General features: G+C 47.5%; 2 protein-coding genes across 8 annotated transcripts in view; both read left to right on the top strand.

Annotated features, from left to right (window-relative positions):
* The first annotated feature begins 1,359 nt into the window (after positions 1-1,359).
* Cbr3 (carbonyl reductase 3) lies at positions 1,360-8,544 on the top strand. The gene is made up of 3 exons (XM_008835914.3): positions 1,360-1,970; positions 3,599-3,706; positions 7,996-8,544. Exons 1-3 carry the CDS (start codon positions 1,682-1,684, stop codon positions 8,430-8,432), a joined length of 834 nt encoding a protein of 277 aa, XP_008834136.1. The 5' UTR covers positions 1,360-1,681; the 3' UTR covers positions 8,433-8,544.
* An 8,345-nt stretch (positions 8,545-16,889) lies between these two features.
* Positions 16,890-23,612, top strand: part of Dop1b (DOP1 leucine zipper like protein B) — a 126,254-nt gene continuing 119,531 nt past the window's right edge. For 4 of the 7 annotated variants that reach the window (XM_029564873.1, XM_029564872.1, XM_029564871.1 and 1 more), the window contains exons 1-3: positions 16,890-17,028; positions 21,343-21,345; positions 21,630-21,792. In XM_029564873.1, the coding sequence (XP_029420733.1) occupies positions 21,655-21,792 (138 nt within the window). In that variant the 5' untranslated portion in view covers positions 16,890-17,028; positions 21,343-21,345; positions 21,630-21,654. Of the gene's footprint in view, positions 17,029-17,378; positions 17,590-21,342; positions 21,346-21,629; positions 21,793-21,821; positions 21,937-23,612 lie in introns of those variants that run through there. The other 3 variants (XM_029564869.1, XM_029564870.1, XM_029564874.1) reach the window with 3 other exon arrangements.

Below are 23,612 nucleotides of genomic sequence, written 5' to 3'. Positions count from 1 at the left end.
TTCTGTGACACTGAGCTAACTTCCACTTCCCCACTGGGGTTACTTTCTTTGTTGTCTGACAAAATATCTGAAGAAAGCAACTAAAGGAAGGGTTTATTTTGTCTCAGAGTTCAAGGGTCCAGCCCATCATGATGGGAATCGTGGTGGCAGGAGTGTAAGTCAGCTGGTCACTTTCTGTAGTCAGGAAACAGAGAGAGATGGTGCTGGTGCTCAGCTCTCTTTTTCAACATGTATGACATGTATGTGTTCCTGTGTGTGCTGAGGCCAGAGGTTAACATCAGGTGTTTTTCTCTGTCCATCTCTACCTTATATATTGAGACAAAGTGTCTCATTTGAACCCAGAACCAGTTTGGATAGTATAGCTACCCAGCTTGCTTCAACTCCCCAGGGCTGGGATTACAGGCTGGCCACCTGCCCCACATTTCTGCTGATCTGAAGAATTTAAACTCCAATCCTCATGAGCTTTACCCACTGAGCCATCTCCCCAGCCCCTGCTCAGCTCATTTTCTCCTTTTTATTCAACCCAGCACCCCAGTCCATGGAACAGAGCTGCACAAGTTGAGGGTGGATCTTCCCACCTCAATCAACTTAATCTAGAAACTCCCTCACAGACCCACTCAGAGGTTTATCCCCTGGGTGATTCTAGATCCTCTCAAGTAAACAATATTAACCATCACAGGCACACTAGACCATCCCTGAGCTCACCTTCCTGACCTCCAGGATCCTTTGAAAGAGAAGGTGAGGTCAGGGGAACAAAGGCAGGGGCAGTTTAACCAGCTCTGCTGGGGAAACGCTGAATCACCAAGACAGCATAGTTGTTCTCAGACCTCAGGATCACCAGCCAAGCACTCAGATCAAACAGGCTGGAATTACACAAAAGGTGGGAGGCGTTCTAATTGCATGCCCACATTTAGACATGCCTGGAATTTTCTTCGTGGGTTCGCCTGAGTCCCTGGGAGAGGATTCCTGTCGACCTAGACACTTCTAGATAGGTGTGTACACACCTCGGAGAAGGTCAAAGGCAGGCACAGCTTGCACCTATAGGTTAACCTGTAGGATCATATAGAAACTGTCCTGTCCAACATGAGCTTTCTCGCCCACGTGAGGGCGCACTGGGACCTTCAGGCGGGTGTAGCCCGCCCACACCTGTTAAATCTACTCCAGGGATCTTTATAATTCTCTGCTAAGCCTGCAGCGGGGTACTCGGTGTCTACCGCAGCAGTTACCGTGTTAAGTCCTCTCACAAAAGCCAAATCTGCATTTTGCAGCGAACGACGGGATCAAGCCCAAGAAAATTACTCAGCATTTTATTTTTCTCTTTTTTGGTTTTCCCAAAATAGTTGCTTCAATCCAACTGCACCCGGCTGACCCCTGCACGGTGCGCCGGGCGTTGCTGTGGGGACCGCGCAGCTCCCGGACCCGCGCTCAGCTCAGCCTGGACCAGATCCCCAGCAGCTCCCCGAGGAGGCGGACCCCGAGTCGGGGCGGTGCGAACCCTTCGGGAACACAGAGCCCCTCCTCGCAGGGGAGGGACCGAGGCCCAGGGCCTTGCGCTCCTCCTGCCATAGCACTGGGTCCCAGAACTTGGCTCTGCACCGTCTCTGACCGCCAGACTCCGCAGCGCGCACCCCGCGTGGCCCGGTCGGCCCCCGAGCTGGTGGCGCGCGCTGTCCACCCGGCCATGACGTCCTGCAGCCGCGTGGCGCTGGTGACCGGAGGCAACAAGGGCATCGGCTTCGCGATCACGCGTGACCTGTGTCGGAAGTTCTCCGGGGACGTGGTGCTCACGGCCCGCGACGAGGCGCGAGGCCGGGCCGCGGTGCAGCAGCTGCAGGCGGAGGGTCTGAGCCCGCGCTTCCACCAGCTGGACATCGACGACCTGCAGAGCATCCGCGCCCTGCGCGACTTCCTGCGCAAGGAGTACGGGGGGCTCAACGTGCTGGTCAACAACGCGGGCATCGCCTTTAAAAGTAGGTGCGGGGCTCCCGGAGGAGATGCCCGAGGTGCCCCGAGGGTGAGGGACAGCTAGCCGAGCGCGCCCGGCAGTCCCGCATGGGCGATCCGAGAGCGCGGCGCCATCCTGTCCGGATGCGCCCAGCTCCTGCCTGGCAAGGCAGGTTCTGGCTTTCGGTGACTCCCCGACCCAGGCTCCCCGACCCTGGTTCCCCGCCTGCCCCGCCGGCTGGCCGGCCTGTGCGGGCCTGTGCGCTCCCTAAAGCTGTCCTTGTAACTTTCAGCTGTGGATGTTTGCAAAAGAACCGGTCTCCTGGGAGGGGACCACGCCTTGCTAAGCTCATCAGCTTTCTGTCCCACACTCCGAGCGTTTGCACAGTGAAGGGTCTTCCAAGAGCATTTGGAGCTTTCGCTTTCCATGAAACAAGGGCACATTCATAGATGCCAGGAGACATCTGCTCGCTCGGGACAGGAAATGGGTCGCTCAGACACAATTAGCGCGCTTTTGTACGTTACTGGATTTCTTACGGCATTTAATGGAGAGCTTTAACGGGCTCTGGCAAAAGGGAAAAAAAAAAAAAAAAGGGAAGTGAGCCCTGGTTCCCTTCTCCAAGGAGCGAATGTTTGTTATCAAACTTGTAAATCTGGTTTTGAGAAGCATCTTCCTTTAGGGAAAAAAAATCAAGATTACTTATCCTAACTACTCAATTAGGAAAATTATCCGGTTGCCATGTACTGGGAACAGAAAGAAACAAACAGGCGGGCCTCACAACGCAGGAGGAAAAACAAACCCGAGACTGACAGGGAAAGGAAACGATTGTGGAGCAGCAGTCTATCCGGCTAGCCCTGGCGTCCACACTTGCTTTGCTCGAGACCCAAAGCGCCCTCCCACCTGCACCACTCAGCCGGTGGGCTTTGGGGAGGAGGGTGGAGGAGTGTTCATCCCCTGGAGCAGCCCTCAGCCACTGATGGAGGACTTGGTGAAAACCAGCTTCCGGGATTCCAGGTGGAGGAGGTATGGCTGTGGACGGCCTGGCTTCTCAAAGTGTGGGTGGTGGGCACCCAAGCCTGAGCCCTGGCTGTCCACACAACTCAGGGTAGATGGGGGGCATGCAGACCTGAGCCCCGGCTGTCCACACAAAAGCTCAAGCCTCACACCCACCCCATCAGAGCCTGCAGCTTCACACAGTCCCCAGGGCCCTCCTGTGCCTATTTAAGTTTAAGGCTTGCTGATCAATCCACGGGCTCTCACTGTGTGTACGGCTTACCATAAACCAGTAGCTGGAAGACAAACGGTGTGGCACAGAAAACCCTCTTCCAATGCAAACAAGTTTGAGAACCACCAACTCCTCATTTTAGGAGAGAGAGAGAGAGAGAGAGAGAGAGAGAGAGAGAGAGAGAGAGACTCATGCATGCTAGCCTCAAACCTGCTATGTAGCCAAGTCTGGCCTTGAACTCCTGGTCCACCTAGCTCCACCTCCAAGGGCTGGAATTACAGGTGTGCTCCACCAGGCCCTGCCTGATTGTTTTAAAGCTAGCTTGTTTGTCCTTTAATTCATTGTTACAGGATTTACCTTCTCCTGTGAGTTTCAAAGGGAAACATGACTTTCTCTTTTCTTTTTTTTTTTTTTTATCCTTTCCAAAGTGGATGACTCAACACCCTTCGACATTCAAGCTGAGATGACACTAAAGACAAACTTTTTTGCTACTAGAAATGTCTGCACTGAGCTACTGCCCATTATGAAACCACATGGTAAGTCCAGTGTAGGACCATCTGGTATCCCCTAGATAGGACCACCTGTAGGAATCACCCGGGCTGCGATTTCTTTATAGGGGTGGGAAGTAGAAAACTGCTCTTTTCCCCATAGTTTCTGGCTCCCCGATTGAGCATTTTAGCTGTGGCTGTCAAAGAGTTGTAGGACAGAACACAGTGTTTTGGGGATTCCGTGTCATGAGCAGGATGATATAGTCCCCAAAGGCCTGTGATGGATGGCAGTGGCCTTCCAAGGACGGGCCCACCCCTGGCTTGTCTGGGTGATCGGAGGGACAGTTTCTGTTCTAGCATTTCTTCCATTCCCCTTCTCTCTTTTTTTTTTAATATTTATTATTTTTATTTTATGTGTATGAGTGTATTGCCTTCATGTGTGTAAGGGTCCATGTCGTTGTGCAAGGCCCACAGAGGTCAGAAGAAGGCATCGGGTTCCCCCCGAACTGAGGTTACAGATGGTTGTTAGCCACCATGGGGGTGCTGGGAATTGAACCCAGGTCCTCTGCAAGAACAGTCAGTGCTCTTAACAGCTGAGCCATCTCTCCATCCCCTATCCCCATCTTCTTATGCCAAACTTTGCAGACTGACTCAGAAAACCCAAAAGAAACATTTTTTTGTTAAGACATACCTTGTCCCTGGCCCATGTGTATTCAATACTTATGTTAGTGCTTTTCCACTAATATTTATTGAGTGCCTACCATTATGCTAGATGCTGGGGATGTAATTGGGATCATCATATACAAGGGGATCATCTTATCCATGGAGCTGAAGTTGAGTGGGGGTGACAGACATAAATTAACAAAGAATCAGAAATGTAAAACAACAAGCTGTGCTGGGAGAGGGAGATTCCCAGGAAGAACTCTGTGGTTCTTATCATTTATCTTACTTTATTTTTATGTGTATGAGTGTTTTGCCTGCTTATATGTAAATGCACCCATTTGTGCAACGCCTGTGGAGGCCAGAAGAGGGCGTCAGATCTCTGGAACTGGAGTATAGCAGGTTGTGAGCCACTGTATAGGTACAGGGAACTGAACCTAGGTCCTCTGCAAAAGCAGCCAGTGCTCTTTTATTTTTTTATTTTATGCATATGAGTGGTTTGCCTACATGTATGTAAGTGCACCCATGTTATGCAATGCCTACAGAGGCCAAAAGAGGGTGTTGGTTTCCCTGGTACTGGAGTTACGGGTGGTTGTTAATGGCTATGTGGGTGTTGGGAACCAAACCTGGGTCCTCTGCAAGAGCAGCCAGTGCTCATAAATGCTGAGCACCAAGAATGTAATTTTCTTAATTTAATGTTTTCAGTAAGGATTAACTCTAGATGCAAGATTTTACTTTGTTCTGTTTGTGTTGGTTTGGATTTTTGTTTGTTTGGTTTGGGGTTTTCTGTTTTTGTTTTGGAGTGGGTTTTTTTGTTTTTGGGTTTTGGGGTGTGTGTGTGTGTGGTGGTGGTGGTGGTGGTGGTGGTGGCTCACACCTGTAGTCCCAGCACTTGGAAGGCTGAAGGAAGAGAATCAAAGAGAATTTAAAGCCAACCTGGGCCACATAGTGAGCCCAGATTAGCTTGGGCTATAACATGAGGTCCTCTCTAAAATAATAAAATGAAATAAAACCAAAAACAATCTATAGGTGTGCTTGAAGGAAGCCTTTTGTCTGGGTACATGGAACTGGTCAAGGGGATAGGGGTTATAAATGAGATTTTAAGCAAATATAAAGACATGTTAAATTTTTTTCACATGAAAAGGTAAAATTTAGCACAGTATTTATCACCTTGCATTTTGTTTGCTTCCCCCTCCCTTCTTTTTTATCCTTTTGATACAAAGTCTCACTGTTTAGATCACACTGGCCTTGATCTCACAAAGATCTGCCTGACTCTGCCCCTGAGAGCAGAGCTTTAAGGTGTGTACCACCACCTGGCTCTAGCTATTCTTTCATTTAAAAAAAAAAAAAATCTTTATTTTTTATTTTGTTTGCATGAGTGTTTTTTATTGTTTTATTTATTATTTTTATTTTATGTGTATGAGTGTATTGCCTGCATGTATGTGAGTGCACCCATGTTGGGCTTCGGATTCCCCTGGAACTAGAGTTAAGAACGGTTCATAGCCACCATGTGGGTGCTGGGAATCGAACCCAGGTCCTCTGCAAGAGTAGTCAGTGCTCTTAACCACTGAACCATCTCTCCATCCCTGCTTGCTATTCTTTCTGATGTCTACATCATGTTGCATTGCAAAGATGTTGTTTACCACCACCTTGGGAAGTCTCTGGGCTGAACTTTAGAATTATAGCATTTGAAGGCTACAAAGTATCAATTAAACTCCTGTTGTTGCACCTCCACTTTACAGAGAGGGACTGAAGACCTGCAGAAATGAGCACAGGCGGGTAGTAACTGAGCTGGACATGGTCTGAGGTTTCTTGATTTCACCACCAGATCAAATCAGGACACTTCATTTTAGTGAAGTAAGAATTACAGCAATAGGGGCTGGAGAGATGATTAAGGGAGTTTATGCTCTTGCAGAAGACCTGGATTCAGTTCCCAGTACCCACAATGAATGACTCACAACTGCCTGTAACTCCAGTTCCAGGTGATCCAATGCCCTCTTCTGGCCTCTTTGAGCACTTCCATGTACATGGTGCACACAAACTCATGCAAGCACAAAAACATACACAGAAAATAAGAACAATAAATCATAAGAAAAAGAATTAACAGCACCAAATGATTGATCATGAACCAAGCTATTTTGAAAGGGAAGGGAAGGGTCTGAGGAGAAGGGCTTGGGGGTTAACCCAGGGCATGAGAATCGGGTGAAGCATTATCTTTAATCAGGTCTATAACTCACTTCTCAAAGGGGAACCTCTGCTTTATAGGATGCACAGAAAACTGAACTTCACTGAACTTAGGTTCACTTCAAGGTCCAGTGCTGACCATCGTGACCCCTGGCTCTGTATTGAACTTAGCCCAGGCTGGCCTTGAACTCATGGTAGTCCTCCTGTCTCAGCCTCCCAAATCCTGGGATTATATTATGGACACAACTGTTATATGCAACCTCCTCTTTTGTAGCTGTGAATTTTTGGCAATGTGAATGTTAATTCCTATTAATTAGCAAATTATTATTATTAGCTTGAACTAGCAATGAATGAAATCAGAATCAGGGTGGAGAATGCGTCTCCCACATGTGTAAGGACTGGTCATTCCAGGTATCCCCTGATCCTGGTTTAGGTACTTGTGACTCAGGGATAGAAATGGCTGCAAACCTGGGGACCTGAGAGCTTTGGTTCTCAGGGAGAAGGGTACTGTCCCTCAGAAAGCAGGATAGAAGCAGGTGGGGAGTGTGTGTGTTGAAGGAAGAGGGAATCTTTTAAAACTGCCTGGTGAATCTGTCACCTGACATGAGGTTTTGGGTCCAGCAGTGGCAGAAATGAGTCTGCTGAGTCTGGACCCAAAGGGTTTGTATAAGCAAGGCTTTTCTATTAAGACATCTGTTCAGCTGTGTGTGGCACATGCCTTTAATCCCAGCACTTGGGAGGCAGAGGCAGGCAGATCTCTGTGAGTTCTAAACCAACTAGGACTACAGTACAGGAAGACCCTGACTCAAAAAAAAAAAAAAAAAAGGGGTATCTATTCCAAAAAACCAAAATCAGGGCCAGCAAGATGGCTCAGCTGGTAAAGGTACTTGTCAACCTGAGTTTGATCCCCATTGACCCAGATGGTGGAAGGACAGAACCAGCTCCCAAAAGTTGTCCTCTGACCTCCACATGCTGAGGCCTATCTGCTAGATGGGAGATGCAGCTTGGAGCAGAGGAAGGTTAGTAGTATCTCTCCAAACAAAGGGAAAAGTAGCCAACAAAGGAAAAATTCCTGCCCCAAATTCCCAATTCTGTCCTTTATGCAAATAAGGGATTTGCACAAATCCTGAGTACTAGGTCAGGTCTTCCATGCAAAAAAGAGATTCAAATTCACAGAGAGTGTTCTGTCTTGATTACTGGAGAAAGGCAAGTTTTCAGGAGGCTGGCCATGGGGTGTGTGTGTGTGTGTGTGTGTGTGTGTGTGTGTATAGGTCAGAGGACAACTTGCGGGAGTCAGTTCTCTCCTTCCACCATATGGGTCCTGGAGATTAAACTCAGGTTATCAGGTGTGGAGCAAGTGACCTTACACACTGAGCCACCTTGTTGGTCCCGCCTTCTGTTCTTATCGGCAATTAACCCTGCATGGTGATTCAGTCATGTACTCACTGACTGAATGTGGTCAACCACTGAGTGGTCTTTTTGATGTGTTTCAGGGAGAGTGGTGAATATCAGCAGTCTTCAGGGCTCAAAAGCTCTTGAAAACTGCAGTGAAGATCTTCAGGAAAGGTTCCGATGTGACACACTCACAGAGGGGGACCTAGTGGACCTCATGAAAAAGTTTGTGGAAGACACAAGGAATGAGGTCCATCAGAGGGAAGGCTGGCCTGACTCGGCTTACGGGGTGTCTAAGCTGGGGGTGACAGTCTTAACAAGAATCCTAGCCCGACGGCTGGACGAGAAGCGGAAAGCTGACAGGATTCTGCTGAATGCCTGCTGCCCTGGATGGGTGAAGACGGACATGGCTGGGGAGCATGGTTCCAGGACTGTGGAGGAGGGAGCCGAAACCCCTGTCTATTTGGCCCTCCTGCCTCCAGATGCTACTGAGCCTCAGGGCGAGCTAGTCCGTGACAAAGTCGTGCAAGCCTGGTGAATATCTGCTTTGGAGCTTAATGCTTAATAAATGTCGTGGGGAGGAATGAATGGATTCTGATGTAGTTTGTTGATTCTCTTTCCACTTTGGGAAAGGACTGTCCATTATATCTGTCTGGTTCCACCATCTAATTCTGACTGATTTTGCCAGACTCTTTTTAGGAAGTTTTGTTTGTTTTTAATTTATTTTTATTTGGTGTGTGTGAGTTCTTTGCCTGCATGTATGTAAGTACACACATGCATGCAATGCCCACGGAGGCCAGAAGAGGGTATCAAATCCCCTGCAACTGGAGTTACCAGAGGTTGTTAGCCACCATGTGAGTACTGGAAACTGAACTCTGATCCTCTGCAAGAGCAGCAGTGCTCTTCACCACTGAGCCCGGTCTCTTCTCCGACCCCTCTTTTTTGTTTTTTAGAGACAGGGCCTTACTGTATAGCACAGACTTGTCTCAAATTCACCATGTAGCCCAGGCTAGCCTCAAACATACTGTAATCTCCCTGCCTTAGCCTCCCAAGTGGTGGAGTTCCAGGCATGAGCCACCAGCTTGCTGTGCCCAAGCTCTTTAGCCTGAGAGAGAGAAAAAAAAATTCAGTGGTCTCCTGGGGAGCTGGTTAAGGAAGAAGCTGCTTCCCACCCCCAGAGGGGCTGAGCCAGTTTCTTTGGCAGGGCCTCAAAATCTTCTAATCTAATCCCACCCCAGGTCATGCTGATGCTACCAGCCAAGGGAGAGTACTTGGAGCACCACCTAGGATGACTGGTCTTGGTATGGGATCTGACCATCTTCTCGCTGCCTCAGATTTCTAGTTTGATTTTATAAGGATGAGTCAGCCTGTTTCTTTAGCTCTGCACCTTCCTTTCTATCTCCTTCTGCTTTGCTACATTTGAGGGCAGATTATTGTCTGTTGGTTTTGACATGGTCTTGCTATGTAGCCCAGGCTAGCCTCCAAATGACAATCCTCCTGCCTCCACCTGTGAACTGCTAGGATTATAGGCATGTGTCATCATGCCTGACTTATTTAAGTATATTTTATTGGTTCTCTCAAAATATAAAATTAAAACAAATGTAAAGATTGTAAGTGGCTTTTATTAGCAATTCCAGAATGAGGTAACTCCTCGTCCTATAAAATAGAATATGTCTCCTGATGAGCTGAACAAAGAGGTGAGTTTGTAGCTGGGAAAGAGTGAGGAAAAAAGAAATGGGGGAGAAAAGGTGGGCGATTTCAAAGTTATTTTATTTTTCTTTAAGTTCTATTAGAAAAGTTGCTGGGCATGGTGGTACACACCCTTAATCCCAGCACTCAGGAGGCAGAGGCAGGTGGATATCTGTGAGAGAGAGGCCAGCCTGGTCTACATAGTGAGTTCCAGGCCAGCTGGGGCTACAGGGAGACCTGACTCAAAAAATCAAAACAAAGCAAAACAAAAAGAAAATTAGAAAAGTTATAGCAAAATAAAAATCAATTACCAAGAACAATAATGGTATCATCTCATTCAGCACATCCAACAAATCACTGTCCAGTCGTCTCCAACTCTCATTGCACTATTGGTCTATGGAATCGAAAAAGGAATCCCTACTCTCATAGCCACTGCCACAAAGGGACAACACTTCCTGGACTCTCGTGGAATGCAGAACTGGTTCCTGTTACTTCAATACACAGAAAGTTGAATGGAAAAAAAAGACAAAATTGTACTCCTATTTTTCACAGATTACCCTTTGTTGTGATTGATTCTAAATATTATACTATACCCACACATACATTTGTTTATGTATGCAGATGCATTATAAGCCAGGAAGTGCATACCAGGGAAAACATGGTATTTTACTTTCTGTGACTGGGTGACCTGTTAAATTATAGAATATTATACATTCTAGGTCTATCCATTTTGCTCTAAATTTTTTATTTCATCATTATTTAGATCTGAATAATAGTCATATGTATATGTACATATATGCATTTATATAAAACCAGATTTTAATTATCCATCTATTGATAAACAACTAGGTTGCTTCCATTTCCCTGCTATAGTGAAGAGAGCAGCAATAAACATGACTGTGAAAATATCTCTATAGTAAGGTAAGGAGTTCTCTGGGTATATGCCCAAGAATGAGATAGTTTGGCCACATGGTAGCTCTATTTTTAATTTTTTGAGGAACCTCCAAACTGATTTCCATAATGGCTGTACTAATTTGCACTCCCACAGCAGTATATGAGGGTTCCTCTTTCTCCACATCCTCTCCAATGATGGTTGTTGGATTTCTTGACGACAGCCATTCTGACTAGGGTAAGGTAGTATCTAAAGTAGTTTTAATTTGCATTTCCTTGATGATTAGGGACACTGAACACTTTTAAAAATAGTTGTTGGCCATTTATGTTTCTTTTTCTTAAAACTATCTTCAAAGTTAACTTTCTCAGAAAGGTTAAAACAGAAAATTTCCTCACACCAGCTTTATCTGGGTTGTTTGGGGGATGTGACTATCATCTCTCTCCTGGTTTATTTTTATTTTATTTTTTTTTTGTCTTTTTGAGACAGGGTTTCCCTGTAGTCCCAGCTGGCCTGGAACTCACTATGTAGACCAGGCTGGCCTTGAACTCACAGAGATCCGCCTGCCTCTGCCTCCCAAGTGCTGGGATTAAAGGCGTCTCCTGGTTTATTTTTTAAAGATTTATTTTTATTTATGGGTATGTGTGTGTGTGTGTGTGTGTGTGTGTGTATGCCACATGTGTGTGGGTATCAACAGAAGTCAGAAGAGAGTGTTGAATCCCCTGGAGCTGGAGTTACAGATGGTTGTGAGCAGCCCAATGTAAATGCTGGGAACCAGGCTCCAATTCTCTGCAAGAACAGCAAGCATGCTTGCCTGCCGACCTATCTCTCTAGCCCCATTAATTAATTTTGAGATAGGGTCTTATGTAACCCAGCCTAGCCTTACACTATGTGGCTGAGGATGACCTTGAACTTCTGACCCCTCTGTCTCCAGCTCCCAAGTGCTAGGATTGTAGGTGTCCACCACCATGCCAAGTTTATGTAGTACTAAGGAATGTACCCAGGGGAATGTGCATGCTAGGTTAGCAATCTATCAACTAAACTGCATCCCCAGCACCTCTTTGGACTTCTTGGTTAGGTCACATAAATTACTTTTGGCACTGTTGTGTGGAAGCTTATGAGTAACTCCATTTTGGTTTGGTCTTTTGGGCTCAGTGTGAAGTTCAGTCTAAATTAATGACTTCCCATGCATTTTACTTAAGCAGTAGGGACTGGTGGACTCAGGAGCAGGGTCTTTGTGGTTGGGATGTGATTTTCTTTATACTGTTTTTAACTTGGGTTTTACATTCTGCACTCTTTGCCAGAATAGTTGTGAGGTTGCCCTGGTCGCCTTCTCATTTTGCTCAGGCTTCAGAAACTTTGTTTTGCTTTGTTTCATTTCTTGAGACAGTGTCTCTTATGTAACCCAGGCTAGCCAGGAATTCATGGATCTTTCTGCCTCTACCTGCCAAGTGCAGGGATTACAGGTGTGTACCACCACTCCTGGTGGTTTTGAGAACTTTTTCTAGATGGTCCCTCTACTAGGACACATGCAGATGTCTTCTTTACCTGTTCACATACATCTCTGAGCTTCAAGGCAGGGTGGCTTATTTGGATGACTTTTAGAGTCGCTTTTACAGTCTTTTTTTTTTTTAATTTACTTTTATTTATGTGTATAAGTGTTATGCCTGCAAGTGTAAGTGCACCTGTGTCATGCAGTACCCATGGAGGACAGACGAGTGCATCAGATCCCCTGTAACTGAAATTATACACAGTTGTTAGGTGCCATGTGGGTACTGGGATTTGAACCCAGGTCTTCTGCAAGAACAATTGCTGAGCCATCTCTCCAGTCTCCTTTTTTATAGTCTGTGACAACAGGTGAGTCTCACTGCTTTCATATGGAATTAGTTTTGCAACCAGATTGCCTGAGTTTGGTTATGCCCTTAGGAAAAGACTTAGAGACCAAAGGATGGTATAAAAGGGAAGAAAAATTCTTGCCAAATTCATAAGAGAGTCAAGACTTAAGAAAGACTCACCAAATAAGAGAACAAAAGGGGAAAACTGCAACTTCCCCAAAGGTTATCACATTTATGGTAGCTCTTCTCAGAGAGAAGCACCAGCTCTGGATGGATGGATGGATGGATGGATGGATGGATGGATGGATGGGTGGTGGATGGGTGGTAGATGGGTGGATGAGTGGGTGGTAGATGGGTGGATGGATAGGTGGGGGTGGGTGAGTAGACGGATGGGTGGGTGAGTGGATGGGTAGGTGGCTGGGTGGATGGATAGGTGGATGGGTGGATGGATGGATGGGTGGATGGATAGATGTATGGATGGATAGGTGGGTGGGTAGATGGATAGGTGGATATGGATGGATGGATAGATGATAGATACATCTATCAATCAATCGATTAATTGATTGATCTAAGAAATGTCCCTAGGACTTTTTGCATGCCAGGTAAGCACTCTACTACTGGACTACATCCAAGTTTACTTTTCACTTTTCATTTTTGAGACAGGTACTCACTAGGTTGCCAAGGCTAGCCTTCGATGACTTCTGTAGCTCACACAGACCTTGAGTCTGGAATCCATCTCAGCCTCCCAAGTCTCTGGGTTTACAGGCCTGTGCCACCAGGTTGACTTGAGTATCATGACCCCAACCATCACATACTATCACCTGATATCTCATTTCAGAAATAAAGGGCAATGCTGTGTTCCCATAAGAAATCTTCTTGAGGTTTCATTTACTGGGGGGAAGGGGGCAGGACTGAACAGGGTGGCCCTGTGATTGATGTTATAGCCCATGATCTGGGTGTTTGTTTTTCTTGACGTTCCAGCATCTCAGTGTCAGTTTAACTGTCTCAACCCCTCCTTATTTCTTCCTCCAGCTAATGCATCCAGAATGCATTCAACTTCCTTTCAGTCTGCTTTTCTGTCAGGGACTAAATCCAATATCCTCTCAGCCAGACTGCAGCTCTTACATTTAAATGATCTCAGTAAGTTTCTGAATAGCTTTCACCCACCCCCACTCCACCCCACCCGTACAGTCAGCCTCAGTGTTCTGCGGCTAGTGGGTGAACACTGAGGAACCACAGAGCATTGCAGCCTTGGCCTGAGCACAGACAGGAAGTGGACAAGTCCATTGCCAGAGGCCCTTGTCTTTCTTCTTCCTCTTTTGTCACCAGCCAATCCCACCTTCACATCTGGAGCAGTGAGTAGCTCACTTAGAAGACCGTTGTCAACTGCTGACATACCACAGGCCCTCGCTGAATGTGCTATCTCCTCTGTTTCTTTGCGTTTGAGCTGCAACAGATGTAGGCAACTGCCCTGTTGGCCTCTGTTGACTGCTCTAACCATAGGTCCTTCCTCTAAAGCAGGACCAACAGAACTGGATTAGGGCTGATACTGTGAGTTGCCACATCCCAACCATGGTGATCAGACGAGCAGATGGAGCCAGGGCACAAGTCAGAGAAAGAAAGAACAGCCTTCCAGGGAGCATTTACAGAGTGGCCTGAGGACAAACCCCCTTCCCACAGCAGCCCTTCTCGGCCTCAAACAGTTCCTGAAAGCACAGGTTCTAGGATATGCCTCAACACCCTGACGGGCTTGACATTTCTCTTAATTAACGAGGTTGAATTGGGTAATTGTTGCTTGCAGTCAAAAGGATTTACATCTCAGAAGTGCCCTAATAGTTTGACCCATCATGCAAAGAAACTTCTGTATTTGCAGATCTTAAACAGGTAGGGAAATAGACTTTAAAGTGTGATGACAATACAACCTGACCTCGGAAAATATTTATTTGTGGCCATAATAGGAATTGAACCCGGGGTTTTGCTCATGCTAGGCAAGTTCCATCTCTTTTGGCCCAGTTTTTTGTTTGTTTGTTTATTTTGTTTTTATTTGAGACAGGGTCTCATTATATAGTTCAGGTTGGTATCAGACTTGAGATCATCCTGCCTCAGCCTCAACTGGGCTCCTAGATCCCCCCCCCCCGGCCCCGTTCAGTTCTTGATATTGTTCATTTATTGTCAATCTTGTTTATAAACAGAATTGCTCTTTAAAAAATTTACAATCTTTGAAATGAGCAGCCTTTAACGCTTGTCTACCCAGAGTGGCATATAAATACAAAACATGTAGATGATTTTATATAACTGTATTACGACAAATTTGTATGTGGTAGCTTTGACACAAATGGGTTGGCTTCCTTTTCACTGAGTTAAAGCAATTCTTTCTGTTCAGTGCAGTGCATTAGTTAAGCCTTGAAGAACCTCAAGAAAGGTTGTTTTTGTTTTGTTTTGCCAACTGATGTTCTGACATTTTGTCATCTTTGTAAGATCAGAGTTTATCAAATCTTCATTAGAAGATGGATTTCCCTGAAAGTAAAATTTCCCTGCTGCCCACAGCTCAACCCATTGCTTTTCCCCCTCTTCTATTCTAAGACCAATCAGAAAACTGATCTCTGGAGGATTTACATCTGGGGCACTTGGTAACTGCTAAATTGATGGAATAAAAGCATCCCAGACCATTAACACAACTTCTGGAGGGTTCCCGGGGAGCCGCTGGTCCTCAGTCAACGATGGAAGCCTGGAAATGCTGGCTCTGGTGTCAGCAGAAGAATCATCCACAGCAAGACAGAGCAAATCACCTCCCAGACAGGAGGGAAGGCCAAGCCAGCAAAAGGTGAATAACTTTCCTTCTGCCATGAAGGTTGTGTCCACATTTGCGATGGGTCTTTGTACATCAATTGTAGAATCCCTCAGGTGAGGCTCCCTACTTAGTGATTTTAATTTGTGGCAAGTTTACATTAAAACAAATCATCACAGGTATAATCCATTTTTAAGCACTTTGTGTGTGTGTGTTTATGTGTATGTGTGCACCCGTGTAATGGTGTGTGTGTTTATGTGTATGTGTGCACCCGTGTAATGGTGTGTGTTTATGTGTATGTGTGCACCCGTGTAATGGTGAGTTTATGTGTATGTGTGCACCCGTGTAATGGTGTGTGAGTTTATGTGTATGTGTGCACCCGTGTAATGGTGTGTGTGTTTATGTGTATGTGTGCACCCGTGTAATGGTGTGTGTTTATGTGTACGTGTGCACCTGTGTAATGGTGTGTGTGTTTGTGTGTATGTGTGCACCCGTGTAATGGTGTGTGTGTTTATGTGTATGTGTGCACCCGTGTAATGGTGTGTGTTTATGTGTATGTGTGCACCCGTGTAATGGTGTGTGTGTTTATGTGTACGTGTTCACCCGTGTAATGGTGTGTGTTTAGGTGTATGTGTGCAACCATGTAATGGTGTGTGTGTTTATGTATATGTGTGCACCCGTGTAATGGTGTGCATGTGGAGGTCAGAGGACAACTTGCAGGAGTCAGTTTTTGCCTCCTATTTTATGGGAACCTGGGGTCGAACTCAGGTAGTCAGCCTTGGCAACAGTCCCCTTTACCCACTGAGCCATCTTGCTGGCCTAGATATAGTCACTTTGAAATTTGATACAAACTAAACACCTTTTCCCCAGAAACACATATATTCACAGAGCGTTCTGCACAACTAACAAAAAGACCCGAACAGCCCCCTCTAAACCCTTTCATGGACTGCGAGGGCTTCGCGATCCCCAGACTAGATCTTCCAGATGCCACCACTGAAATGCAACCTTAATCAACAGGTGGCACTGTTTTGGTTGCTGGAGCTGGGGTCATTAAGACAGTGTCAAAATTCGAGTGAGCGCTGCTCGCTTCCAGTCCCACTGGACTTCTTGCAAAGCAGCTGTCAAGCCATGATAGGTGGTCTGGAAATACTAATGTTTCTAGAGGTGACGCAAAATCCTCTTCCTTATTCAGTAAGGAACTCACCTCCGCTGCCATCGAGGGCCCAGAGGCGCCTTCAACGGAGTCCCTGAGCCTTCCGGGCCCGGAGCCTGGAAGGAATTATTTCTGCCTCCTCCCCAGGCTAGAGGGTTTGGGTGTGGTCCAGATGCAAACCAGAGGAGGGCGGTAGCACGGGTGGACGACTTTGGGCAGGCGCTGACAGATGTCCCCTATACTCTGGTTGTGTCTGGGAAGTCCAAATGAGGGGCGGACGCCACCTAGTTCGTTTGTGCGAAGCCAGGAGGCACTATCTGTGCGGGCAGCAGGGAAACACTACAAGACTCTCTTCCTTTCTGGGCTTAGACCTGGCCGCGAGCAGCCCAGCTTGTTGAGGCCCCGCCCCAAGGAGCCCCACCCACCCAAGGCCAAGGCCACGCCCTTCACCCCGCCCCAACATGCCAAGGGCCCAGCCAGGCCTTCCCCACAGAGGTTCCACCCATCAGAGGCCAAAGCTCCGCCCCCACGCGCCGAGGGTTCGGCCCGGCCCCGACCCACAGAGGCCCCACCCACCTTCCAAGACCCCGCCCCAGGTGCCTAGACCACGCCCAACTCCCCGCCCCCAGGCCGCCTCGCCCCCAGAGCCCCGGCAGTTGGGGTTAAGCTCTGAGCTTCCTCCGCGTTATCCGCGTTCTCGACTGGCTCGGTCGCTGTCTCCGGACCCGACCGGTTCCGCCACGCGCCCGCCGCTGAGGGCCGCCACTGCCGCCGCCGCCGGTAAGTCTCGCCCGCCCCGTACGGCGATCCCGCCCTCGGCTGCCGGGGAAGCCGGGGCACCGGGCGGCGCCTCCCCGCGGGCCTGGGACCAGTGCGGCGGCGCGGACGCGCTCCCCAGATGCAGAGGGTTCGGCGGGGCCGCCCGGGCTGCAGGTGGCTCCGCGCGGCCGGAAACCGCGGCGCGCGCTGCTGCAGTGCGGCCAGGGCCGCGCGTGGGCTTCCCTCCTGGGCCCCGGGCTGGGGCGGCCTGGCCGGGGATGAGCGGGCACTACCTGGGCCTCGGACCGGCAGGTGGAGGTCAGGCGGGTCACCCCCGCCCCACGCCTGGCTCTGGGAGCTCTTCCTTTGTTCGCCTGGTCAGATTGGCGAAAGGCTTAGGCTCCGGGGCTCTGCGCTTGCAGCTCCTCCCGCCTCCTAGCCTGTGCCCTGGACGGGACCCGAGCCTCCGTGCGCGTCCTTCAGTCCACCTCGTCCTGCACCCTGCAGGATTTGCAGCAGCAGACGAGACTCACCCCTTGGTGACAGCGGCTCCTGGCTCAGGGAAACCTTTCCAGGGTTTTGGTAAGGTGTTGGAAGACACCCCCCACTCTCAACAGCCTGTTCCTGTGAGGTGTCTTATAGTACAATTAAATCGTCACTCTGAAAGACAGCATTCAAAAGTGGGCCAGCTGAGGGGGTTACGTGCTGGGACGCAGGGTTGTTACCCACGGGTAAATGGGCAGCTGCTTCTGGTCAGTGTGTACTGTCTTCATCTGCGTTCAACTCCTTCCTGCGTGTAAGCGTATTTACAACACACTGGGTCTAGCAGATGGTTTTCTACTTGAGCTTGTTTTGCTGAGAAATTAAGAATGGATAAGGTGAGGGAGTTCCCACTGGCATTTTCTGTTTTAAGGTGAACGTATCCCAGTCAGGCCCACGTGTTCACATGACTGCTCCTTTGTGTGTAATTGTGGGTAGCCTATTTGTTACCAGTTTACTGAACTGTTGAATTTCAGGAAGGTGTCCAGGATAGCCTGCAACATCATTACAAATGGCCTATGTAAGGGCTGACCTAGTCATTTTGGCACTTGCATAACAGTATTTCCCTGAGCTGAACTGGATGGAATCCTACTTATTTTTATGTTATGTGTATGAGTGTATTGCTTATACGTGTGTAAGTGCACTCATGTCGTGCAGCGCCTGTGGAGGTCAGAAGAGGGTGTCAGATCCCCCTGGAACTGGCACTATGGAGGGTTGTTAGCCACCATATGGGTGCTGGGAATCAAACCCAGGTCTTCTGCAAGAGCACATAGTGCTCTTAACTGCTGAGCCATCTCTCTAGCTCCTGGACTCCTACTTATAGCAACTGCTGGCCAACAGTTTTATGAAAGACTGGCTTCCCAGTGTTCTCATCTTGGGACAGTAACACCCCTCATGGGACTCCTGTGTTTTGTGAGATAAGTGCATGCATAAATGATAGATGAGCCAGGCTGACGCAGGGACTGTATAATATCACAGTACACAACACCCCGTATTTTGAAATAAAGGTGTTTGCTTGAATGACTAATTTTTAAGCTGCTCACCTGTACTATTTAGGCACACCAAATAGCACTTTCTTCCAGCAGCAGATCTAATGCTGAACTGCACCAGCTCCTACCTGACTGAGGTCCTCCTTGCCAAGAGCAGCTGGGCACCCTGATTCCCCACCTCCCGAACACGCAGCTTATCAGTGATGCAGCTCCCTTCCTGGTAACAGGAGTCCACACCTGTGGACTTTGAGGACTCTATGCTGCTAGCTGGTCTTCCTCTGTTCTTGTCGGAATCAGACCGTGCCATTTTGTGTGTGTGTGAGTGTGTGTGTGTGTGTGTGTGTGTGTGTGTGTGTGTGTGTAGGCCAACTTTGGGTGTCATTTCTCAGGAACACCATTTTATTTTAAGGCAAAGTCTATCCTTTAGCCTGGAGTTCAGTGATTAGGTTACCCTGGCTGACCAGTCATCCAGCACCAGGGATCTACCTGTCTGTTCCTCCCCGGAATAGGATTATAAGTGAACACCACTTGGCTTTTTTTGTTTTTTTATATGTATGGGTATTTTGCCTGCATGTAAGTGTACCTGTGTGTGCAATGCCCTTAGAGGCTGGAAGAGGACATCAGATCTGGAACTCCAGTTGCAAATGGTTGTTAGCTGCCATGTGGGTCTTGGAACCTGGGTCCTCTGCAAAAGCAGCAAGTGCGCTTAACCATTGAGCCGTCTTTCTAGCCCTCATTTGACTTTTTCACATGAGTTGTGGGTATTGAACTCGGGTCTGAGCTGTCCCCAGCCCAGACTCTGTTACTTCAGCCCACCATGAGGTTGAAGTTATATATGTATTTTCTCTTGAAACCCTATCCTATTCAAGTTTCTTTCCCCAGTGCCAGGACACTTAATAAACAGCCCTACATGGACTATTTTAGGGCTGCAGTTATGCTGGATTTCAGACTGGAAATTTTCTAGAGGGAGAAAAAAAGCCCAGCCATACCAACTTCATAGACTTGACTTGGCTAAATAAAACCACTACCCAATTACCATCTTTTCCTTAATGTTTCATAAGACATAAAACCTGTTATTTCAGAAAAAAAAAAAAAAAAAAAAAAGCTTACAGGCCTTCCTAGGGATGAATTTTGTGGACGACTTGCATAGTACAGTATATTTTTGCTGAAAGGCCCAGCATATGCAAAGGCTCTGTGCCTTGACAGGTGTGAAGTAGGTGGAGCCTTGTAGACTGGCAAGGGAGGTGTTTGGATTTATTAGTAGGGAGAGCTTTACACATGGCGGTGGTTTGTTTTGACTTATGTTTTCAGACAGTTCTTGGAGTGCTCCATGAAAACATTGGACAGGAATGAGAACTTGGAGGGGACAAGGGCCTTGCACAGCAGTGCAGAGGGATAAAGGGCAAGCAAATCACAAGTGTTTGAGAAGGAGCCTGGGCTTGAGTGTTGCAGGTGAAGGGAAGGAAGAGTCCAGAACAACAGAACGTCCCACCCATAGCGGGGGCCACTTTCTTCAAAGGGAAAACTGAGGGAGGAGCATGCTGAGTGGATGGAATTCAGAGCCTGGGTTTAAAAAAAAAATCAGTGTTGAGCTGGTCCTAGTGGAGCACACCTTTGATCCCAGCACTTGGGAGGTAGAGGCAGGTGGATCTCTGTGAGTTCGAGGGCAGCCTGGTCACCATAGTGAGTTCCAGGTCAGTGGGGGCTACAGGGAGACCCTGTCTCAAAGAGACCAAAGGGGGAAAAAATCAGTGTTATTTGAGGTACAACTTACAGGATGTAAAATGCATTCAGGTATCTAATTCAGTGCTTTTCAGTAAACCTACGGAGTTGGGCATGATAACCATATCTCAATGACCTCAAAAAGATCCCGTTCACGGCCTGCTTCTTGTCCACCCTAGGCAACCACTGACCTGCTCACCATCACAAGAGACTTGCCCGTTTTGGATATTTCCTATAAATGGAGCTGTATAATATATGGTATTGCTTGCCTGGCCTCTTCCTCTAAGCATAGATTTTCTTCTCTTTCTGCTGCCACCACACAGCATCTCATGTTCTCTCCTCCTCCTGGCTCTCTGGCTCTGTCTGTCTCTATCTCTGTTTCTCTGGGTCTGGCTCTCTGGCTCTGTCCCTATGCGCACCCATCCCAACTCCAGCGTCTCTTGTCTGTTAGGCTGGCCTTGAACTCACTGTGTAGCTGAGGATGGCCTTGAACTCTTGATCTTCCAGCCTCACCTAGTGCTCTGATTACAGGTATGCTCACCTTGCCTGGCCTAAGCTTTATTTTCAAGGGTCATCCATGTAGCAGCACTTTGTTTCTTTGTCTCTTCACCTAATGTATTCTTACTTTCTTTGTTTTTCATTGTTGGTTTATTTTTTACAGTGCTCGGGCTGGAACATAGGGTCTCCTGAATCCTGGACGTGCACTCTACCACTGAGCTATATTCTAACCCATATCTTTATTTTTTCTTACTTTATTTTTCCTATCAGATTTTCTTTTTTTAAAATGTATTATTATTTATATGTGTGTGTGACAGCACGGGTGCTGCGGTGCACCTGTAGAGGTCAGGGTACCACTTTGTGGGGTCAGTGTTCGTTCTTCGTCCCTCTTTACGTGGGTTCCGTGGATCGAACGCAGGTTGCCAGGCCTGCCCAGCACTTCTTCCCACTGAACCATTTCAGCCACTACACTGCCCTCCCCACCACCGCCTGGTTTTCTTGGAGAATATTTCCAGTCTCCTACTTTAGTTGCAGAGGATTGAATTGCTAAATGGACCGTTCAGTCACAAGCATGCCCTTAAGGCAGCCGGTGTAGTCTTGGAAGTTTCACTCCTAGCATGAATTTTGTCAGAGGAAGGAGCATCCTTGCCTCCGACTGTCCAGCGCACTTGTCTCCCTCTGAATCCATGAGGGCGGGACTCTCTCTTATTTACCATAGTGCCTGGCCCAGAAGCCTTGCTAAATATTTGAACTGGATTGCCTAGTGAGCCTGTGCACAGTGTGTGTGTGGACACAGGCCTCAGTAGTGCTATGGGTCGGGAAGGCTTTCTGTCCTTGACCAGCTCCCTCACTGTGATTCGGATTCTTTTCTAGCGCTTCCTTCCTGTGAGAATGTAAGATGGACCCAGAAGAGCAGGAGCTGCTGAGTGACTACAGGTACCGAACATACTCCTCCGGAATTGAAAAGGCTTTGAGAAACTTTGAGTCTTCCAGTGAATGGGCGGATCTCATCTCATCTCTTGGCAAGCTCAACAAGGTACTGAGGCATTTCCTGTTTGGATTATGTGAAAGTTTATCTCAATGTACAGACCGCCTTCCAGCCTTTTCTGAGCACAGAATTTACAGTATTGATACAGTTGAGGGTGTTTTTCTTGATACGTCCATCTATGCGATATAAAAGGTAAGATTGTAACCGGACTGTTCAGACTGTTCTTTAAGCACTGACGAGGATTTCTCCCGTGTCTCCTTTGTTGTGCTCTTCTGGACCCTTTTTTGGCCAGCTGATTAGTTCTAGAAGAGTAAAGAGCGAAGTCATTGTGTGTGTTCTGAGTCTAAGTGCACACCTGTCTACATGTTAAGATGGGAAGAAAACGGTTATGGCCTGTGAAGACCCGAACTGGTCAGATCTGGTCTTAACTTTTTGCTGATCTTTAGATGTAACCGTCACCTCTTCCTGTCCTGCTCAAAAGGAAGATGACACAGTGACTCTTAAGACCTGGCGTGTCCGCTGTGCTGCATAGGTAGAGAACCTTTGGTCTTGAAGAGGTATGCCTTGCTCAGCCTGTCTCACCTGCTCGTGTTTGGAGTGTGAGTGCCAGGCAAGAGTCTTGATTGTTAGGTCTAGACTACCCAGGGCACACATGTCAGGGAACTCTAGCAAACCCCACCAAGGAGAGACAAGGCCTCCCTTCATCCTCCCCAGGAGCAGGGGGCACTGAGGAATGAGCGGATTGAACCGGTGCGCTGCCCCTGCAGCAGTCATGTCTGCCTCCCTCGTGTACCCCCCCTTCCTCCACTAGCTGGGGCCAGAAAGCGGCTCTCAGAGTGCTCGCCTAGCATGCACAAGGCCCTAGGTTCAACTCCCAGCATGGGGGTTGGGATTGGGAGAGCAGTTTGGTTTAGCAGATGGCTGTCAAGCTTGGTGGAGATAGGAGGTTATCACAGCCCATTGGCCAGGAAACTGCTGGTCTCTTGAGAGGCACATTTACAACCTGTAAACGTCATGGCCAGGTGCTCGCTCACCAGGGTAGACAAATTTATACACTTAAGGTCTTTCTTTTAGATGGGAAACAGAAGCCTAAAGATTCATCAGTTGTACAGTCACAGCTGAGGAATGGTCAGGCGGAAGGTTGCACTCTGGCTTGCCCAGAGGCAAGTTACTTCTTCAGGGGAAGGGGAAGGTGCAGAATGAGACTGAGGCACACGCACCTCCAGCTGCGTGTTTTACTGCTGTAGTACTTCACTTCCCTGCTACGTAAGAACAGCGTATTTGCTGGGCATGGTGGAGCACGCTGGTAATCCTAGCACTTGGGAGGTGGAGGCAGGAGGATCAAGAGTCTAAGACCAGCCTCAGGTACAGAGTAAATTCAAAGCCAGCCTGAATTACAAAAGACTGTCTCAAAAACAAACAGGAAAGAATACCACACCCCCTCTTTCAGAAGAGAAGATGCTGTTCACTATTTCTATCTTTTCTTTTGTTATTTTAAAAGATTTTTATTTATTTATTTATTTTTTTAATTAAAAGAAGCATTTCATTACAACAGCATTAACCTATTCAATAACATTTTTCTGAGCTAGGGTATATCTCTTTCAAAATTGGCTGTACAGATCCTCAAACGACCTCAAGAGTGAAAAAAAATCAGTTTATGTGGTCCAATGGTATTTCCTCAAACACCCAAAAGCGAAGTATAACCAAAGATTAAAGGGGCCAATATAATTTATAAGAGCACACATAAATATAACTAAAAGTTACTTGACAAACAGCAAAGACAGACAGGCGATACCTTCAGTCGAGTTCTTGGCCAGATAGATAAAAGCTCTTCCCGACAGTAACCCAACATACTACTGGAAACATGA

This window comes from Nannospalax galili, unplaced genomic scaffold (assembly GCF_000622305.1).
Source record: "Nannospalax galili isolate Female #2095 unplaced genomic scaffold, S.galili_v1.0 scaffold136, whole genome shotgun sequence".
Lineage (NCBI taxonomy): Eukaryota > Metazoa > Chordata > Mammalia > Rodentia > Spalacidae > Nannospalax > Nannospalax galili.
Note: the sequence above shows the minus strand (reverse complement) of the source record. Positions and strands in the feature narration are given on the sequence as shown.